The sequence below is a fragment of the Protopterus annectens genome, chromosome 3.part0 (genome assembly GCF_019279795.1).
Source record: "Protopterus annectens isolate FY-2018-M chromosome 3.part0, PAN1.0, whole genome shotgun sequence".
NCBI lineage: Eukaryota > Metazoa > Chordata > Ceratodontiformes > Protopteridae > Protopterus > Protopterus annectens.
The window spans coordinates 1523871783-1523889230 of record NC_056731.1 but is presented as its reverse complement, the minus strand read 5'-3'; the positions used below and the strand labels follow the sequence as shown (position 1 = coordinate 1523889230).

The 17448-nt window shown below is 41.2% G+C and overlaps 1 protein-coding gene across 1 annotated transcript in view; it reads right to left on the bottom strand.

Annotated features, from left to right (window-relative positions):
- SMCHD1 (structural maintenance of chromosomes flexible hinge domain containing 1) overlaps window positions 1-17448 on the bottom strand; it is a 3546415-nt gene that overhangs the window by 783324 nt on the left and 2745643 nt on the right. The window contains exon 37 of the mRNA XM_044065561.1: window positions 12102-12251. Within this exon, the coding sequence (XP_043921496.1) occupies window positions 12102-12251 (150 nt within the window). The remainder of the gene's footprint in view (window positions 1-12101; window positions 12252-17448) is intronic.

The following is a 17448-nucleotide window of genomic DNA, read 5'->3' as shown; positions in this document are numbered from 1 at the left end:
GCAGGGAATCCCTTTAGTAATAAAATACTGCAACAGTGATACGGAAGAACATCTTCCCATAACAGTAGCTGTCCTACTGATCACTGTTGCAGTTCTCCTGACAAATGGGTTGTCAGCACTTACATCTGGCTGGGATACCAAAGCTTTACCTTCCCTATGTCGCACGTCAGATGTATGACCACAGCCTCATATGCAATGGGGTATAAAGATGGACATACAAACATGAATCCTCAGACTATCTCCAAGCTGGCAGCCTGAATACTGAGAGATGAGACTGGTCAGCTAGAAGGGATTTAGTTCGAATTGGCAAAACAAGTCCTCTTTATCTATATAAGACAGCAAAAAAGAGAGAGAGAAATAGAGAGATGATTGAAGGTGGAGATGCGACAGAGAAGAGGGGATGGAGGATGGGATGGAATACTGCAACAGTGATTAGTAGGACATATACTGTTATGGTAATTAATAGTAGATGTCCTACTAATTCCTTCACCTTTGCACTATTCTTTACTTAAGGGATATCCTGCCAAGGACAGTCCAACATCTAGCCAGTATACCAAAAACTTTAGGTCTTATAGGCACTGCATGTCATGTCTGCTCCCTGCACAAGGTGTTGGGCATAAAAAGTGACATACGGAAGCAAACAATCAGAACTGAAAAGGCCCCAGGAGGAACATAACCTCAAGGACAAAGGAGAACATGTACATCCAGAAGGAAGGGCAGAAAGAAATGAATAAGGACCCCTCACAACCAGGAAGGCAATAAAACTACAGGGCAAAAGCTAAAACAAAAGGGGAAGGAGGGAAGGACCAACTACTGCAGCAGTAAAGACAAAGGTAACTGTTATGGTAAGATTTCATACAATATACAACAGTACTACATCCTTCAATATCACTGCTGCAAATACTCTTTACCTAAGGGACTGTACAAGAGCTAAGAGGAAGACTGGGAGGAGGAAGGCACAGAAGAGCCCTCCATAAACCCATGCAGGATAGGACTTGCAAAGCCTGCCCTGGCCCTGGAAATAACCTCCAAGTTAACTTTTAATGTTTAGTGAAAGTATGAACAGTCGACCAAGTACAGCTTCAAGAATTGAGTTTGTACCCAAACCCTTGAAAAAAAACACCAGTGAATTTACAGATCTACCTTGAAAAAACTACAAAAGGAAATGGCCTTAGAAATCAGGGAGGATGAGTATTGCTTAAGAAGTGCCAAATTCTAAGTCCTGGGATGAAAAGAAATAAAAAGATGCTCAGATTTGCAAATTATTTTAGTTTTATCTAAATAATACCAGAGTTGTCTCTGTAAATCCAAGGTGTGAAGAACCTTCTCACTGGCAGACTGTGGAAAATGAAGAAAGGAAGGAAGATGAATAGAGACTGATTAAGGGATGACTCACTGAACACCTCTTTATATAAATAACTAAAACAAGAGAAACAGCCATGAGAGCCTGAAGTTCACACACTCTCTTTTGCCTGAGGAGCCAAAAAAGAACAGTCTTCCAAGTACAATGTTGTAAGGAAGCTGAAAATGCAGGCTCAAAAGGAGCCTGGGGCAATTTTTCATGTACAAACTTGAAGTCCCAAGAAGGCAGAATAGGCTTCCTGTGAGGCCTGATATGAATGATGCCTTTAAGAAACCAAGAGGCTAGATAAGGACTGAAGGACAAGCAAGCAGAAATTGCTGCTAGATTAGTTTTAACTGAAGAATATGTCAACCCAGCCTACAGCAGATCACACAAATAAAAAAGAACCACAGGAACCTCTACAGAGTGGACCCTGATGACGACAGAGGAAATAGACAAAATCTTTCCCATTTGGACATTTATGATAGTCTGGTAGTGGGTTTCCTGGCCTTCTGCAAAACCCAGAGCACATCCTCAGAAAAGAGGTGTGTAAAAAGAAAAAAAAAACTATCACCAACGCTGTCAGCTGAAGAGTGGACAGGTGAGGATGGATAAGCAATCCCTTGTCTTGAGTGAGAAGATCCACCAGGTGAGGTAACTTGAGGCAACTGCCTTGGCCAAGTGAGAAAGAAAGGGAAACCAATGATTTCTGGGCCAAAAGGGAATCACCACCAAGTTTTTGGGAGAGTCCTGCCTGATGCAGAACTCATGGCAACAGAGGAAGGTGGGGTAAAGCATACATAAACACTCCCTTCCAAGGAAAAGACAGGGTGTCCACCTTCCAAGTCAGAGGACTTGGAACTCTATAACAGAATAGAGGAAGTTGCCAGTTTAGAGAGGAGGGATAAACATCTACCTGAAGAATACCCCACCAACGGACAATGTCCAGGAACACATCTCCGTGAAGCAACCATTCATGAGTCTGTGATCTGGACCTGCTCAGAGAATGTACTACGAGATTGTGCTCAGAGGGAATGTAAGCCACCTGAAGAGTCGATTAATACCGGACAGCTAAATCTCAAACTTGAAGAGTCAGCCTGCAAAGGAGATAAACCTCTTGCCTCCCTGCTTGCTGACATACCACATCACAGTGGTACTAATTGTGAAGACTTTGAAGGGCCCAGAACGAAAGTCAGAATGAAAAGCTTGCAGAGCCAAAAGCAGAGCTCTCATCTCAGTTATTTTGATATGGTCTGATCTCTGTTGAGGAGCCCAGAGATCCTGGACCTTTATCGATGCACCAGAAGCTTCCCACCCCACGTATGAAGGTTTGTTACCATCTCCTGTGGGGATTCAGAGCCAGAAACAGAAGTCCTGGATTGAGATAACATTGATGAATGTACCACTGAAGCTCAACTGTGAAAAGATGAACAAGAAAACTCCAAGGGGTGGTAATGTTGAGAGACCAATTTGAGGTATCACTGAAACTTCCTCATATGGAGTCTGGTAAGAGGGAATAGTGGAGGCCATAAATCTCAGAACTCTGCAAAAATTTCTGGCCATGACAGAGGCAGAGAAAACTGGAAAAAAGTTGTCAGAGATTACTTGTGAGCAGGGAGAAGTGCCAGCATGGGAACGGTTGAAGCCTGCATCCAAGGAAACCATGATCCTGAGAAGGCATCAGGACTAGTTCTAAAGATTTATGGTGAACCTCTGACTGCATAAATGACAAATGATAAACTGGAGATCCTGCAACAGACTGTTAGAAGGAGTTTAAATGACCACGTTGTCCATACAGAGAAAAATCTGTATCGCCTGCAGCCTGCAAACAGCAATGACAGGAGTAAGGCATCTGGTGTATAACCTTTGGGGCAGTACAAAGGCCAAAAGCAAAGCAGAGAACTGAAAATGCAAAGAAGAAACAGAGAAACAAACATTTCCTGAACAGATGGTGAATGGAGATGTGAATATATGTGTCCTGGACATCTGCAGAAACCATACAGGCCTGAGGAAGAAGAGGAAACAAGGTCTGAACAGATAATATCCAGAAAGAAGGCACCTTGCGAAAACTGTTGAGAAGAGAAAGAGCCAGAATTGGTCTCCATGTATCCTCATTCCAAGGAACCAAAAACATTTTGGAATAAAACCCCTTTCTCACTTAGGCGAGTAGAATAAACAGAATGGTGTCCTGATTCAAGAGAGACTACAAAACATGTGGAAAGTGAAGAAGTTGCTCTCCAGGAGGTAGAGGAATACCTGAAAAGGGGGAAAAGGGGTTTTCAAATATGAAATATTCCTTACAGACAACAGACGGCACCCAAGAGTCTGAGGTGATATGAAGCCAATTTAGAAGAGATAAAGAAAGGGAGAGGGACAAGGGGACCTGGCTTATGGCCAAACATCAAACAGAAACTGGCTTGTCCTGAAAAAGAGGTTTCTGGGAAGGAGGAGTGTGAGAAGACTTAGCAGAATGAACATGACTAGAACCCTTCTTACCTTTTAAGAGGAGGTTGACTTTGTCTATGAACAAAGGCAGACTTAGAAGGATAAGTCCTCTGGAATATGGGGGATAGGGGAAACAAAAATATGTTCCTGCAAGGCCTTACCCTTATCTGTAAGAGCATCCTAGAGCTTGGTCTTAATATCATCAAATGAAGCTTGAAGACACAGACATTAACAACATCTCATCACTGAACTAAAAGCAGCAGCCCTGGAAGAGTCATCAGGTACAACACAGCTACATTTTATTAAGTGATGAGCTAACTGAAAAGTGGACCACAGCAGGGAAAGGGCAAAACCTTCCCGAATCAGGAATGTCAGACCACCTTAGACACCTGGGAAAGGAGGGCCAAGACATACTTGGCCATAACAGTCTGGTAATTAATGGCTCTAAAAGATGGGGTGGCATCAGTAAAAACGTTCTTGCCCAACCTTTCCATGGCCTGACTATCCTTAACAGAAGGAAGAGCTTAGTAGATGGCAACAACCTAGAGGGTTTTTCAGAAAAAAAATGAGACCACAGAAGGGCACTTGTACAAACATTTGCAGTCCTCGGGTACCTTGTAGAACCTATCAAGTTTCTTTAGTACTGGAGGCTGAGAGTCAGGAGCTACAGAGGCAGCAGAAAAGGTGTATAAAAGGACAGCCAAACAGGAGGGATATCTGATGATTTGGGAGATTCTATCTGTAGGAGTTCAAAGTACCACTTTTGAATGTCAGACACCTGGGAACAATCTGACTAAAGTATTTCATCCTGAGGGCAATAGTATCCTGAAAGGACAACTTTTCCAAGGGAGAGTCAGGACTCAAAGAATCCTCCTCCAATGAACAGTAGTCCAGAAGGGAAGGAATTTGGGAATAATAAGTCAGGGATTGTTCTCAAGAATCTAAGTCCTTATCCCAATAATCTAATTCCCTAGGCCTCTTAACAGGAGCGGAAGACCAGGGACAGAAACCCCTTGAAGAGGCTACAAGGTCATTAAAACATTAAATAACCCCGGAGTAAACTCATGCTGTTCACATTGGGGATCTCTAACAGTGGACATATGTTTAGTTTTCTGCTTCTTTTTCTGTGGGGTGTCCACCTAAAAAAAACCTTTGAAGTTCAGACTCTTGACGAGATTCAATAATGGTGGTAGGTACTTTCTCCATTACTAATGTCTGAGACATCCCCCATGGTTCCTCAGATATTATCAGCTGAAGTTTCCCCTCAACATCAGGTGCAGACATAGGAAAAGCCTGCAAGGACATTTGAGAATTTGGATCCATGCAGGCCTTCGACAAGGTTGTGGCAGAGGAATCCGAAACAAGCACCCTGTGGTCTTCAGGGTTTTCACTATCCCCTGTAGAGACGTCCAAGGGAGGCAGGACAGCAACTGGATCAGGACTAATCTTTTTTCGCCTTTTTCTTGCAGGTGACTGGCCCTCAGGATGGGAAGATTCTGTCACAGAACCCTGAGCCAACAGCTTACGTTGTTGGTTTTCCAAATATCTGGACAAGAAGAAGAAATGACTACACAGGATCTTAGGCACAGCTGCTTGACAGACAGGACCTTCCATGTCATTAATGTTCAGAAAAATGCTGAGGGGAAAAAGTTAGCTAAGTAAAGAAAACATTTTTTCTTTGTAGTACTATTTTTGTGGTGTATGGCTTTCTTTGCATGCTATAAAGTATTTTTTTAAGTGTGGTGATGATTGTAAATAGGTGCTGATGTTTTTTCCTTTCTTTCTCCTTGTTCAGTTTTAAAGAAATGTAGACATTTTTGTGTCTTTCGGCTTTTCCCAGTTCAGGGTCGCCACAGCAGAACTCCGGTCAGCTAATGATTGGCAGTAGATTTTTACATACTGGCTTGTCGGGCCTAATGCACAACCTTCAGCGAATGAATGCCCATTCACGCATGTCGCCACACAGAAGATGCTCTAACTGAGAATCGAACGGGCAAAGTCTAACTGTGAGGTGACAACGCTACCACAGCACCACCACCGCAGTAAAGAAATGTAGACACTGCAATGTTAAAAAAAAGCCTGGTTACAAGAGCATGACAAAAGAAAACAATATGCTTTTTCTCATTCTTGCATGGGGGAATGACTGGATTAAGGACCTTAAACTGATTTGGCTTAATAAAAAGCAAGTGAAGGAAAAATAATACTGAATATTATAAGTCTTTTTTCTAGCAAATGAACGCTTGCTTAGCAGTAATTCTGTAGCTGGCCCTTCATGACTCCATGCAGACAATCTGATAAAGAGAAATTGGTTACAGCCTGGTGGAGAGTGATTGGACTGGGGAAAAAAGAAGAGAGAAAAGAAAAACTGGGTAGGAAATAATGTTCCCTGAAAGCATTCAGGGGTTTTCCCAGCTGGGAGAGCTATAAAGACAAGACAAAACCAGTAAGCACTTAGTAGAAGCACAGGCTGGACCATGCATCTTAGCATGGATAACCTTTCTTTTAGGTTAACTCAAGTCTTTGAGTGTGGCAGTCAGTCTGGCAGATGTTCCTATTAGATGGGTAAAACTTCAAAATTTACAGATGTACACAGTTTTGTGTGTTAGCATTAAATTAATAGGTTTTAAGGGGGTATTGGGGATTGTTTGTTTTTTTGTTTGAGGGCTTTCAATAAAACAACATTTTGTAAGATATGACATATGCTCAAGTGGATATTACAAGAAGCAACTATATAAAAGTTCAACCTGCCTAAAGATGTATGCATGTAACACAAAAGCTGGAGTGAGGCATTTAACAAAAAGGTATTATACATAAAAGGTGGGAACAACAACTTTTTAATACAATGATTTTTTCTGGAATGTCTTTAAATGTCAATGGTCTCTCAAATAAATTAAAAAAAAAGAATAGTGAACTATATTAAAAAATGGAGAGTGCAAAAAGCTATGTTACATGAGACACATATGGAAATAACTGAACATGTGAATTTGATAAAGAAAGGTTTTTAGAATGGTTATTCAGCAGAATATCTGAGACAAAAGGAAAAGAGGAGTACTTATATTAATTGCAACAGGAGCTCCAATAGTGAAAGAAGAGGATAAAAATATAATAATGGCATACTGTAGTGCTAAGGAGCTACTGGCAAGGGAGGAGGAATACACTGGCATGTATTTAAATTCTACCTAGAACTGCTATAATGGAGCTTATGAAAATTCTGAGAGAAATACTCAGTTTTCAGCAAGGAATATTACTTATAGATGTGGCTGGAATTTGATCTGCAGCAGTGAATATGTGTCTGGGGGGCCCAGAAGGGCAAGTATAACAAAGGAGGGAAGATTCTTGAAGACATTTATGAAAGTATTTGGCATGGAAGATGTGAATTCAATAACAGAAGTTCAGAGTGAATTTACATATTAGATATAAAAATTGGGCTGTGCTAGACAGAATTTACATTCCACAGGAACATGTGCATTTAATTTGAAGGTCTTGCTATGCACCCAATAACTCTTTCAGATAATGTGCCAATAATAACTAAAATAAAAACACATGGTAATGAAATAAAAAATGAGACACTGGCACTTTCTCACCTATATGCTGAAAAGAGAGGAATTTAAGGAATGGATAGTGGAGATTATTCAGGAGCTATTCGAAAGGATAGAAATTACTTCTGAAAATATAGCTAGGGAGTGGAATAAAATTAAGGTGGAGTTTAACAATACGGTGGAAATAAAAAAGGGGGCTATGGTTAAGAATTATTTAGAGGGACTGACAAATGTTGAAGTATTGCAGACTAGGGGTAATCTCACAGAACAAGAACAGGATCAACTGCAGAATGCTAAGTGGAAAATAAGGGATTACCTCAATAATATACATGAATTTAGAAAGATTGCTGTTAAGCAACTGTTTTTTGATAACACCAGAGCACAAAAACTTTTAGCACAACTCAGGCAACAGAAAGTAAAAAGAGCTGTCACAAAGTGACCAAGATATAAGTGGAGGAATAAGAAAAAGGAAAGCATTAATAGCAGACAAATGAGCTTTTGCAGAAGAATAGGCCAAGTCTGATCAAAGACGTTCGCAGAGATATTGCAGAACCATAGGGGCCTGTGCTAAGAGTGACTCCTTACTCTGTTTACAGCACCAGAAAAAAAACTGCTTCCACTTAGCAGTATAAGATTTTCTGGTAGTGGGTCTCCTAGCCTCTTGTGGGATTGTCTACAATCAGACTGAGAGACTGACAGATCTGGGTGGGCTAGGGATTTTCCTTTAATTTCCCTTTGCAAGGTAAAACAGGGAGGACCAATGTTGCCTCAGTCAAAATGGAGCAGCAGGAGGAGTTTGGGTGCCTCCCTTTGCACTTTGAGAAATATCCCTGGAGGAAAGACAGAGTTGAGACTGTGGTGTGATCTATGAACACTTGGAAGGGTCCTGGTTTTCCAATGTGGGAAAAGGTCTGATGGGCCTGCAGCACAGATTTCATTTCTGTTGGGTTGATGTGTTCCTTTATGAACTGGACTTGGCATTTCCCCTGCATTCAGTGGCATCCTATTCAGGGCCCCATGCTTACTGAGGCTGAAGGGGAAAAGGAGACAAGAAAGGTAATCCTGGGATGCAGATGACCTGTGCCTTCCACCAAGCTAGCTCCATCTTCATGCAAGGAAGGAAGGGGATCACAGTGTCTAAGGGATGGCAGTGTTGAAACCACACAGATTTCGGATATCATTGAATTTTCCTAATGTGAAGTCTGGCCAGAATGGAGGTTGACATGAATACCAAGATTCTTAGCATCTCCCTTGTGGAATAATGAGCTGTGGAAGAAAGGTCTTGGAATTATATGGACAAAATGAGAATCCTCTCCTGGAGAAGGATGGCATGAATTTTCTTTGCACCTAGTCTGCATCTCTGGACCAACAGGTCCTGTGAAGGAACCACGAGTGATGTTCTTGCACTTTATGGTGAAACTCAGACCTGTTAGAAGGTGACGTGTGATCTGAAGATGCTGAAGACGGAATTCTGGAGAAGGAGCCTAGATCAGAAAGTAATTTAAGTATGGGAAAGTATGAATTTCTTTAATGCAACATAAGGCTACTACAGGTGTTAGGCACTCTGGAAACACTCTTGTGGCTGTGGAAAGCGCAAAAGGCACAACAGTAAACTGAAAATGCGAGGGGCAAGAGAAAAAAATGAGGAATCTACTGCAGGAAGGACAGATAGGGATGCGTAGGTAAGCATCCTTCAGATCCAATAACATTAAGAAAGCCTGTGGTGGAATGAAAGAAAGAAGCATCTGAAAGGACAGCATTTTGAAAGAGGGAACATTCAGGTATGAGTTCAATGTAGACAGGTCTAGAATTGGTCTCTCCTCTGCTCCTTTTCTTGGTACTAAAAAAATTATGAAATAAAACCCTTTCAATATGAAGTCTTTTGAGACTTGCTTGATGGTAAGATTGCATTTTTACTGTTAAAGATCTAGGATGTTTTCTCATAGCCAGGTGTGGAGTGTACACACTATGTTCCCATTCAATTAACAATTCCTGGGTGGAATACCAGTCTAGTGGATTATTTCTGCTTTCATAAAATTAAGAGTCTATCCCTTCCAGCTTCTCAGGTACAGCATACAATCTCATGTTTTCTGTAAGTGCTCTGAACTCTAATTCTATTATTTTTTGAAACATCTCTTCTTCTATGGTCTCATTCAGCCAGTCATTTCTTCATTTCGACCTCTGAATTTTGCAGTTTTATCACCCCATTTGCATATCTGTTTAAAGCTTTTTCCATTTTTTTCAGCCTTTTATTGTTTGAGTTGATATACTCCATCACTGTTTCATTTATTTTAGTCAGGTCTGTATGTACTTGCTTTATACTTTCCTCAAGGTTACTGGAAGTCATGTCTGAAGCTTGAACTTCTTTTTGTTGAATAGCTACAGTACTGTTTCCAGTCCATATTTTCTTCATCACAGTAGTCAATAAATGTTTGGCTGGGGCTATTGGTGCGGCATTTTTCTTATTTTTAAGTTTACATACTACGCCATTTTGTGGTTTATTTTATCAAATTTGCTTTTTAAATGTTTGCCTACCAGTAGCTTGCTGAGACTGCTTGTTTTGCTTTTTGAAAATATACACATATATACATTTAAGTGTGTGCGCATCTTCTTGGCTTTGTGGTGCTCTGAACATCTACCACATCCCAAAATTCTGCCTGTATCTAATTTCACAAAAGTTTGGCTTGCTTGCTTCCTGGAACAGGACTGTTTGAGGAGTGGGAGAGTGGGTGAGTAAGGCTGTCAAAAGCTAAGGACAGACAACAGCATGAGCTAAGAATGAAAGTCAGAATAAACTTGGTGTGGCTCCATCCTTAGCGTTTGCTATGCCTTTTGTACATCCTAATCTGCTATCCACTGGCAAACTAACAGGACACTACTGTGGCAGTACCTGCAATCCTTGGGGGGGGGGGCTTCCAAATATCAGGCCCTACCACACTGCATTTCATTATTATTTATCACGTTAAGTCATGTCTCTTTCAGTTCACAAGTAAACCAGTGAATGTCCTGCCAAAGGTGGTGCTAAGGCACTCAGATCTTATAACCTCCTCTCCATGAAATGGGTAAGCCATCAATGGCCACTCACTCACATCCTTCACTAGTTGGCTCTTGCACTACTAGGGTTATCAGTTATATGTGGTTCACTGAGGCTGCAATAAGAGCTCCATTCAGCCACACCAAGGAAACAGATTAAGATTCATAACATGAAACATGCACAGACTGGATGTGACATTAAAAACATGGCATGTTTAGCAGCCAACTCCAATGGCGTAAAGGAATAAAGCCTTGACTATGAACCAGGAGACATAATTTTGATTCGTAGATCAGGCACCTGTTGTTGCTGATGAGGATAGGACACGTGGATTTATTCTGGGAAGTAGGATGGAGCACATCATGGTTGCCACAATCTCTTGGAGAACAGGTAGCAAATGCAAACGTGACCTAGGTGTGTGTGTCTGGTTTATGAAGACCACACTTTGCCATGGCCTTTGTCAAAGGTACACAGAATCATGCATCTGAATACAAAAGAGGCAGTGGTCCATGTGGTGAAGAAAGTTGCAAGTCCATCCACCAAGTAAGTAGGTTTAAAGCCATTAAAAAAAAATTTAATGGCTTCCCATACTGATGGCTGTAATGAAATATTCTCACCCATGAGGAGTGGAATTCCAAAGGGGAGATAAACAATATAATAATATAGATAGGCATAGGTATGGTGGGGTGAATGGTATAACCGCCCTGGGTCCAAAGAGTTAGGGGCTTCGATTAGCAGACCCTGGTCAGTCTTCAGTTACACAATTCCAGTCAGAAATGAAGTTCTGTAGCATTCCTTGTGTGGCATAAACTGTAGCATAAGTTTTCTTTTTCTTTTTTTGGGGGGGGAACTCCTCAACTAAAATTAAGGAGGGTGCCAGACTGGGGGACAGGAATGGATGCATGAATATCTAGCTGGACCTCTGGAGACATACATACAGGTGCATCTCTCTCAATGTGTATGCCTGTATGAGTGTATTTTATATATAAAATACATATGGATCTAGAACACTTCATCGAAAGTTCAATTCACCGAAAACTCAATTCACAGAAACACATTTCACGGAAAGGTGTATATGGCCTTGTGCCCACTATAGTGCGACCTTGGAGTTAGTATATATATAGTCGGGGGGATGGGGGCACCACCCCCCACATCGAGGGGTGGGAGGGCATAGCCCTCCACATATTTTAAATGTTTTTAATTATATACATGCATACTTGCAATATATTACTCTTTTCCAAACATGATATATATATATACTTAAAATATGTGGGGGACTATGCCCCCCACACCCCCCTACTATATATACCAACACCAGGGTCGCACTACAGTGGGGACAAGGCCATATACAACTTTCGGTGAAATATGTATCAGTGAATTTTGCTTTCAGTGATTTGTGTTCGGTCATTTGACTTTCGGTGAAATGTGCTTTTGGTGAAATGTCCTAGATCTATATATATATACATATACACACACGCGTACATACATACACACACACACATATATATATATATATATATATATATATATATATATATATATATATATATATAGTATACACACAGAAAAACAAATATAGCTATAGATATAGATAGATACAGATGTACACAAAAAGTGAGCGAGAGTTCTCACACACGTACACAAATACACACACCCTCTCTGAAATTCTACTGAACTCATTTTGTGCATTTATGAAAGTACATTTCTAAATCAAGACATGTTATTCATATAAATTTATACTTACTGAAATTTCTGCCAGACCTTTACCGATAGGAAAATCTACTGTGCTAGTATTTCCCACAAATTGTGGAATCTCAGAGTCTTCATTACTACTTTTAATTCTTACAATAACTTTTCCATTTGCATGGGTTGCTGTTGGGTTATTATATTCATCCTAAAAAAAAGAAAGTACACATATTTAGGTAAAATGTATATTGCAGTACAATGCAAACAGTGCCCACAAAAGGTCTATTTTTACTTTTACTTATGTAAAACAGGTGTCTATAATAAAAACTATTCCAATATGTTTGAGCTTATTTAATGAATTCTTAGAATCAGTCAAGCACAATGATTAAGCTGATAGTGAGAAACAATACAGAATTAAAATGAAAAAGCACACAGCTTATGCACTGTATTGTGTGCCTGGTAGGCAATCCAATAAATTATAGAACAAAAAATAGATTTTTACACAATGGAAGCTAGTCAGCGAAAGGGATGGTGCAGTCACACAGGTGAATCAATCTTAAGCAAAGTTCCTATCTGCATGTTGGGAATGATGTAAAGTTTAGAGGCAGATGTCAAACCATAACAAAGTAGTTCTGGATACAGAAGGTAGTCCTTTACAATGGATGGCCATACAACTGGAAAGAGGATATTCCACAAATGCTTCTAGGGCACAATTTCAGCAGCCTAATGAAATGAGTGTTAACATCATGATGCTGCATGACATCCTTACCAGACGACTACTAAGTCAAGAGATGCTGATTGTAATCAAATGATCATGTCATCATCTTAACATAGTCACTAAGTAAATAATCCTGGATATCCTCTTAGATCCAGTCATGAACAAAAATGACTTCAGCACATCCGCCCCAAGAGTGTGGAATGTTTCTATACACAAAATAAATAAAGATATATCACTTTATAAATGTGAAAACTTCCTTCGTAAAAACATATCTCACACTTATTACTTAAACTCCTGGCTCCCCTTCTTACCTTTATTTTTTCCATTCTTCTAGATCCTTTGCCGCTTTATGTCCTAAGCCTCATATTCTCATTTGTACCCTTACATCCCTGCTTCTTCCCTTACTATTTGGTGATGTCTCACCATGCTGTAATTTCTCAAAGACTACCTGGTACAATTAGAAAAGTATAGCTGTTTAGGAATTTGCTGTCACTGTAGATGTTCCAAGTATGTCCACTAATATTCTAGAATTAACTTTCAGAATTTCTGTGCGACATGCAGCCTGACTTTCAAAGTATCACCATCAGGTAAGTTTACATGTAAAGTATCACAGAAAGCAACCAGTTTCAGGATTTATTATGCCCCTGGAATTTACATTTTAAAGCTTCTTGTGTAGAACAGATTTTCTGAACAGAGTTGTCCATTTTTATGAATAATCTCTATGGTGGTATGCTCTATGCTGGATGCCAGACATGAAGAATCCGAGTTGAATATTTGGTTGACCCTGACTGGCAAAAGTACAGTTTTGTACCTACCATAAATGTAGATGTTCGAGGATCCACATTGCTGCAGTCCTAACAATTGGGTAGTCCGCTGTCCAGTCGGCCCGAATACCAAAGTATAAGGCTGACGTCGGTCAGGGCGCATTAGACTGACGTCAGTACATCAGGGTACTAATGCGCATGACCGACGCCATATCCTCAGTCTTTTCTTGCCCCAGATGTCAGAAGACCCTAAAAAGACAAGGCCCAATATACCTGCACCAAAAATATGTACAATCCATACAAAAATATCAGCATATAACCTCACCTACACAACCACCCCTAAACACAGAGGGGAAGGAGGGAGGGTAAATTGGACTGCAGCAATGTGGATCCTCGAACATCTACATTTATGGTAGGTACAAAACTGTACTATGTTCTTCGTTCCACATTGCTGCAGTCCTAACAATTGGGTAGAATCCCAAAGCAGAGGTAAGGGAGGCTGGTAAATCATAAAGTAGCAGGAGCTGACAACATGCCTTGCAAAATAGCTGTGGCAAAACCAGCCCTAGACTTAGAATAGAGAGGAAGGTGATAATGCTTAGAGAAAGTATGCACTGAACTCCAAGTAGCTGCCTCCAAAATATCCTTAGTTGCCACCCCTTAGAAATGCTGTTGAAGTGGCAGTAGCCCTAGTGGAATGAGGCCTAATCCCAGCTGGAATCTCCTTGCCATGATGGGAATAACAAAATGCAATGCAAAACCCAATCCACCTAGAAATAGTTTGTTTTGACACAGGCTTGCCCTGCGAACTCAAAGCAAAAGAAACAAACAACTGCTGAGACTGCCTAAAATCCTTAGTCCTGCTCAAATAATAACGCAATTGCCTGTGCACATCTAAAGTGTGCAAAATCTTTTCCCCTTTATTTTGGGGGTCTGCATAAAAAGTAGGCAAATGAATAGTTTGGTTTAAAGCCACACTAGAAACCACCTTAGGCATAAAAGAAGGATTAGTACGTAATGATACCCTATCCTTATGGAAAATCAAAAGGGCTCAACTGCCATAAGGGCCTGCAATTCAGACACCCTTCTTGCAGAAGTAATAGCCAACAGAAAAGCAGTCTTCCATGACAAGTATTTCAATTCAGCAGTAGCTGCAGGCTCAAAAGGTTGTAGAGTAAGTTTTTCCAACACAAAATTGAGATCCCAAGCAGGAGTAGGAGCTCTACGTGGGGGTCTTATATTCTTTGCCCCTCTAAGAAACTGCTTGAACAAAGGATGCGAAAACAATGGTGGGTCACAATCATAGTGAGCTGAAATTGCTGCAGCATGAATCTTAATGGAAGAGAAGGACAAACCTTTGTCCAATAACTCAGTAAGATATTGAAGAGCCACACTCAGATTAGGCTCAGAAATCTCCAAATTCTTTGCTGTACTCCAAAACAAAAATCTCTTCCATTTTTCTGCGTACACTTTCCTTGTACTAGGTCTTCTAGCTTCCATAATCACATTTAAAACTTGTTGAGGAAGTTGAGACCTGCTGTGTTTCAACACAGAATATGCCAGGCTGTCAGATGAAGAGAGTGAAGCTTGACATTGAGCAGATGACCGTCCTTCTGAGATAACAGATGTGGAATCAAAGGTAAGGGCCATGGAGGCTTCCTTACCAGACTCCTTAGTAGTGGGTACCAGTGTTGCCGAGGCCAATCTGGAGCTATTAAAATCATCCTTGGCTTGTCTTGTCTGACCTTTAAGAGCACCTTTGGAAGAAGAGGCAGAGGTGGAAAGGCATACACATGAAGATTTTTCCAACTGAAAGACAGAGCATCCACTTTCCAAGCTGTGTGATGAAACCCCTTTGTGCAAAACTTTGGCAGCTGGTGGTTTAGTGGAGAAGCGAACAGATCTATGTCTGGAGTTCCCCATGACACTGTCAATTTCTGAAATACATGAAGATCCAGTTTCCACTCGTGGGGATCCATGATTTGTCTGCTTAACACATCTGCTAAGGAGTTCTGTGCTCCCGGCAGAAACCTTGCCTGAAGAGTTAGTTGCAAGCTGAGCGCTGTCTCCCATAAAATCATTGCTTGCCTGCATAGAGGATAAGAATGTGTTCCCCTTGTTTGTTGATGTACCACATGACAGTTGTGTTGTCTGTTAGAATCAACACCTGCCCTGGAAGAAGTAACTCCTTGAAAGCCATTAATGCAAACTGGACTGCTAACATCTCCTTCATGTTGATATGTAGATGCTGTAGTCTGGCAGGCCACTTGTCTTGTATCCACTTTCCATTTAGATGAGCTCCCAAGCAATGTCCGAGGCATCTGTCGTTAAAATCTGACTCGCCTCTGGTCGGGTCACAGAGAGTCCCTTGTTTAGGTGACATTCCTGAGCCCACCACAAAAATTCTTTTTGAAGGCAAGGTATTATTTGAATGACAGTGTCTAAATCCTGGCAGTGCTGTGTCCATACAATTTGAGATACCATTGTAGCTTCCTCATATGCAGTTTGGCATTGGGAAGCACCAGAATACAAGATGCCATGAACCCTAATGCTTGAAGGACTGTCCTTGCAGTCAGCACGGACTGATGAGATAGTTGATGGAAGTAAAGTGATAGACTCTTTTGTTTGTCCGGGGTTAAAAAGGCCATCTGGGCTGCTGTATTCAGTCTCACACCCAGAAAGCACATGTCTTGAGAGGGTACTAGACTGGACTTTATTTCGTTCACAGAATACCCTAGGCATCTTAGCACTGCTATAACATATTCCAGATGCTGTAGAAGGTCTTCCTTTTCTTGAGCCAGAATCAGGCAGTCGTCCAAGTAAGGATAGATTTGAATTCCTTTTAGCCTGAAGTAAGCTATCACTGGAGCCAGAACCTTTGTGAATACTCTGGGCAGTAGATAAGCCAAAGGGCAATGCAGAGAACTGATAATGAGAATTTCCAGCTCGAAACGCAGATACTTCCTGCAACTTAGTCTTATAGGCACATGAAGGTAAGCTTCCTTGAGATCTAAAGTTACCATCCAGTGATCTTTGCCCAGCAGAGGTAAAAGCTGTTGTAACGTCAACATCTTGAACTTGGGAATGTCCAGATAAGTGTTGAGGATAGATAAATCCAAAATTGGTCTCCACGTGTTCCCCTTCTTTGGTACTAGGAACAGGCGAGAATAAAATCCTAGGCCCCTTTCTGAGACAGGGACTGGCTGAATGGCCCCTATTTGGAGGAACTGAGAAATTTGCTTGTGAGCCTCTTTCCTTTGTGGAGGAGGAACGTCTGGCATGCCTTTGAATGGGGGCAATGTATGGAAATAAAACCTGTAACCATGGTGAATGATATCCAACACCCATCTGTCTTGAGTAATTAAATCCCAATTTTCTTTGAAAAGAGACAGTCTTCCTCCCAGAGGAGCTGCCAGACGAGAATCTACTGGCAGCTGAAAAGGCAGGTCATTGGGTCTGTTTACGAAAGGACTGACCCCTGCCCTCACCAGAAGTCTGAGCAGGTGAACTCCTGTTCTAGGCCTAAAAGCACCTTGAGCTCTGCCCCTACCACGTCTAGACCTACCCCTAGACTGGGAATCATAAGCAGGATATGTCCATCCCTTAGTAGGCCAATTTCTACTAAACTTCGGTGGCTGCACCTGCAAAAAATCTTTAACAGTTTGCATAGACTTAGCTTTGTCTTCCATTTTCTTCAAAACTGCTTCCACAGGTGAACCAAACAACACATCAGACTGTAAAGGAGCATCCAAAATCCTTGTCTTAACATGCTCAGCTAAATTCTGATCCCTCAACCAGGCATGCCTGCGAAGAACAGAACTAGTGGCAGCCACCCTCGAGGAGGCCTGTACAGCATCAAAACCACATTGCAAAGAATGCTTACCCACTTGTTCAGACACATGAACTAAATCCAGCAACTCTTT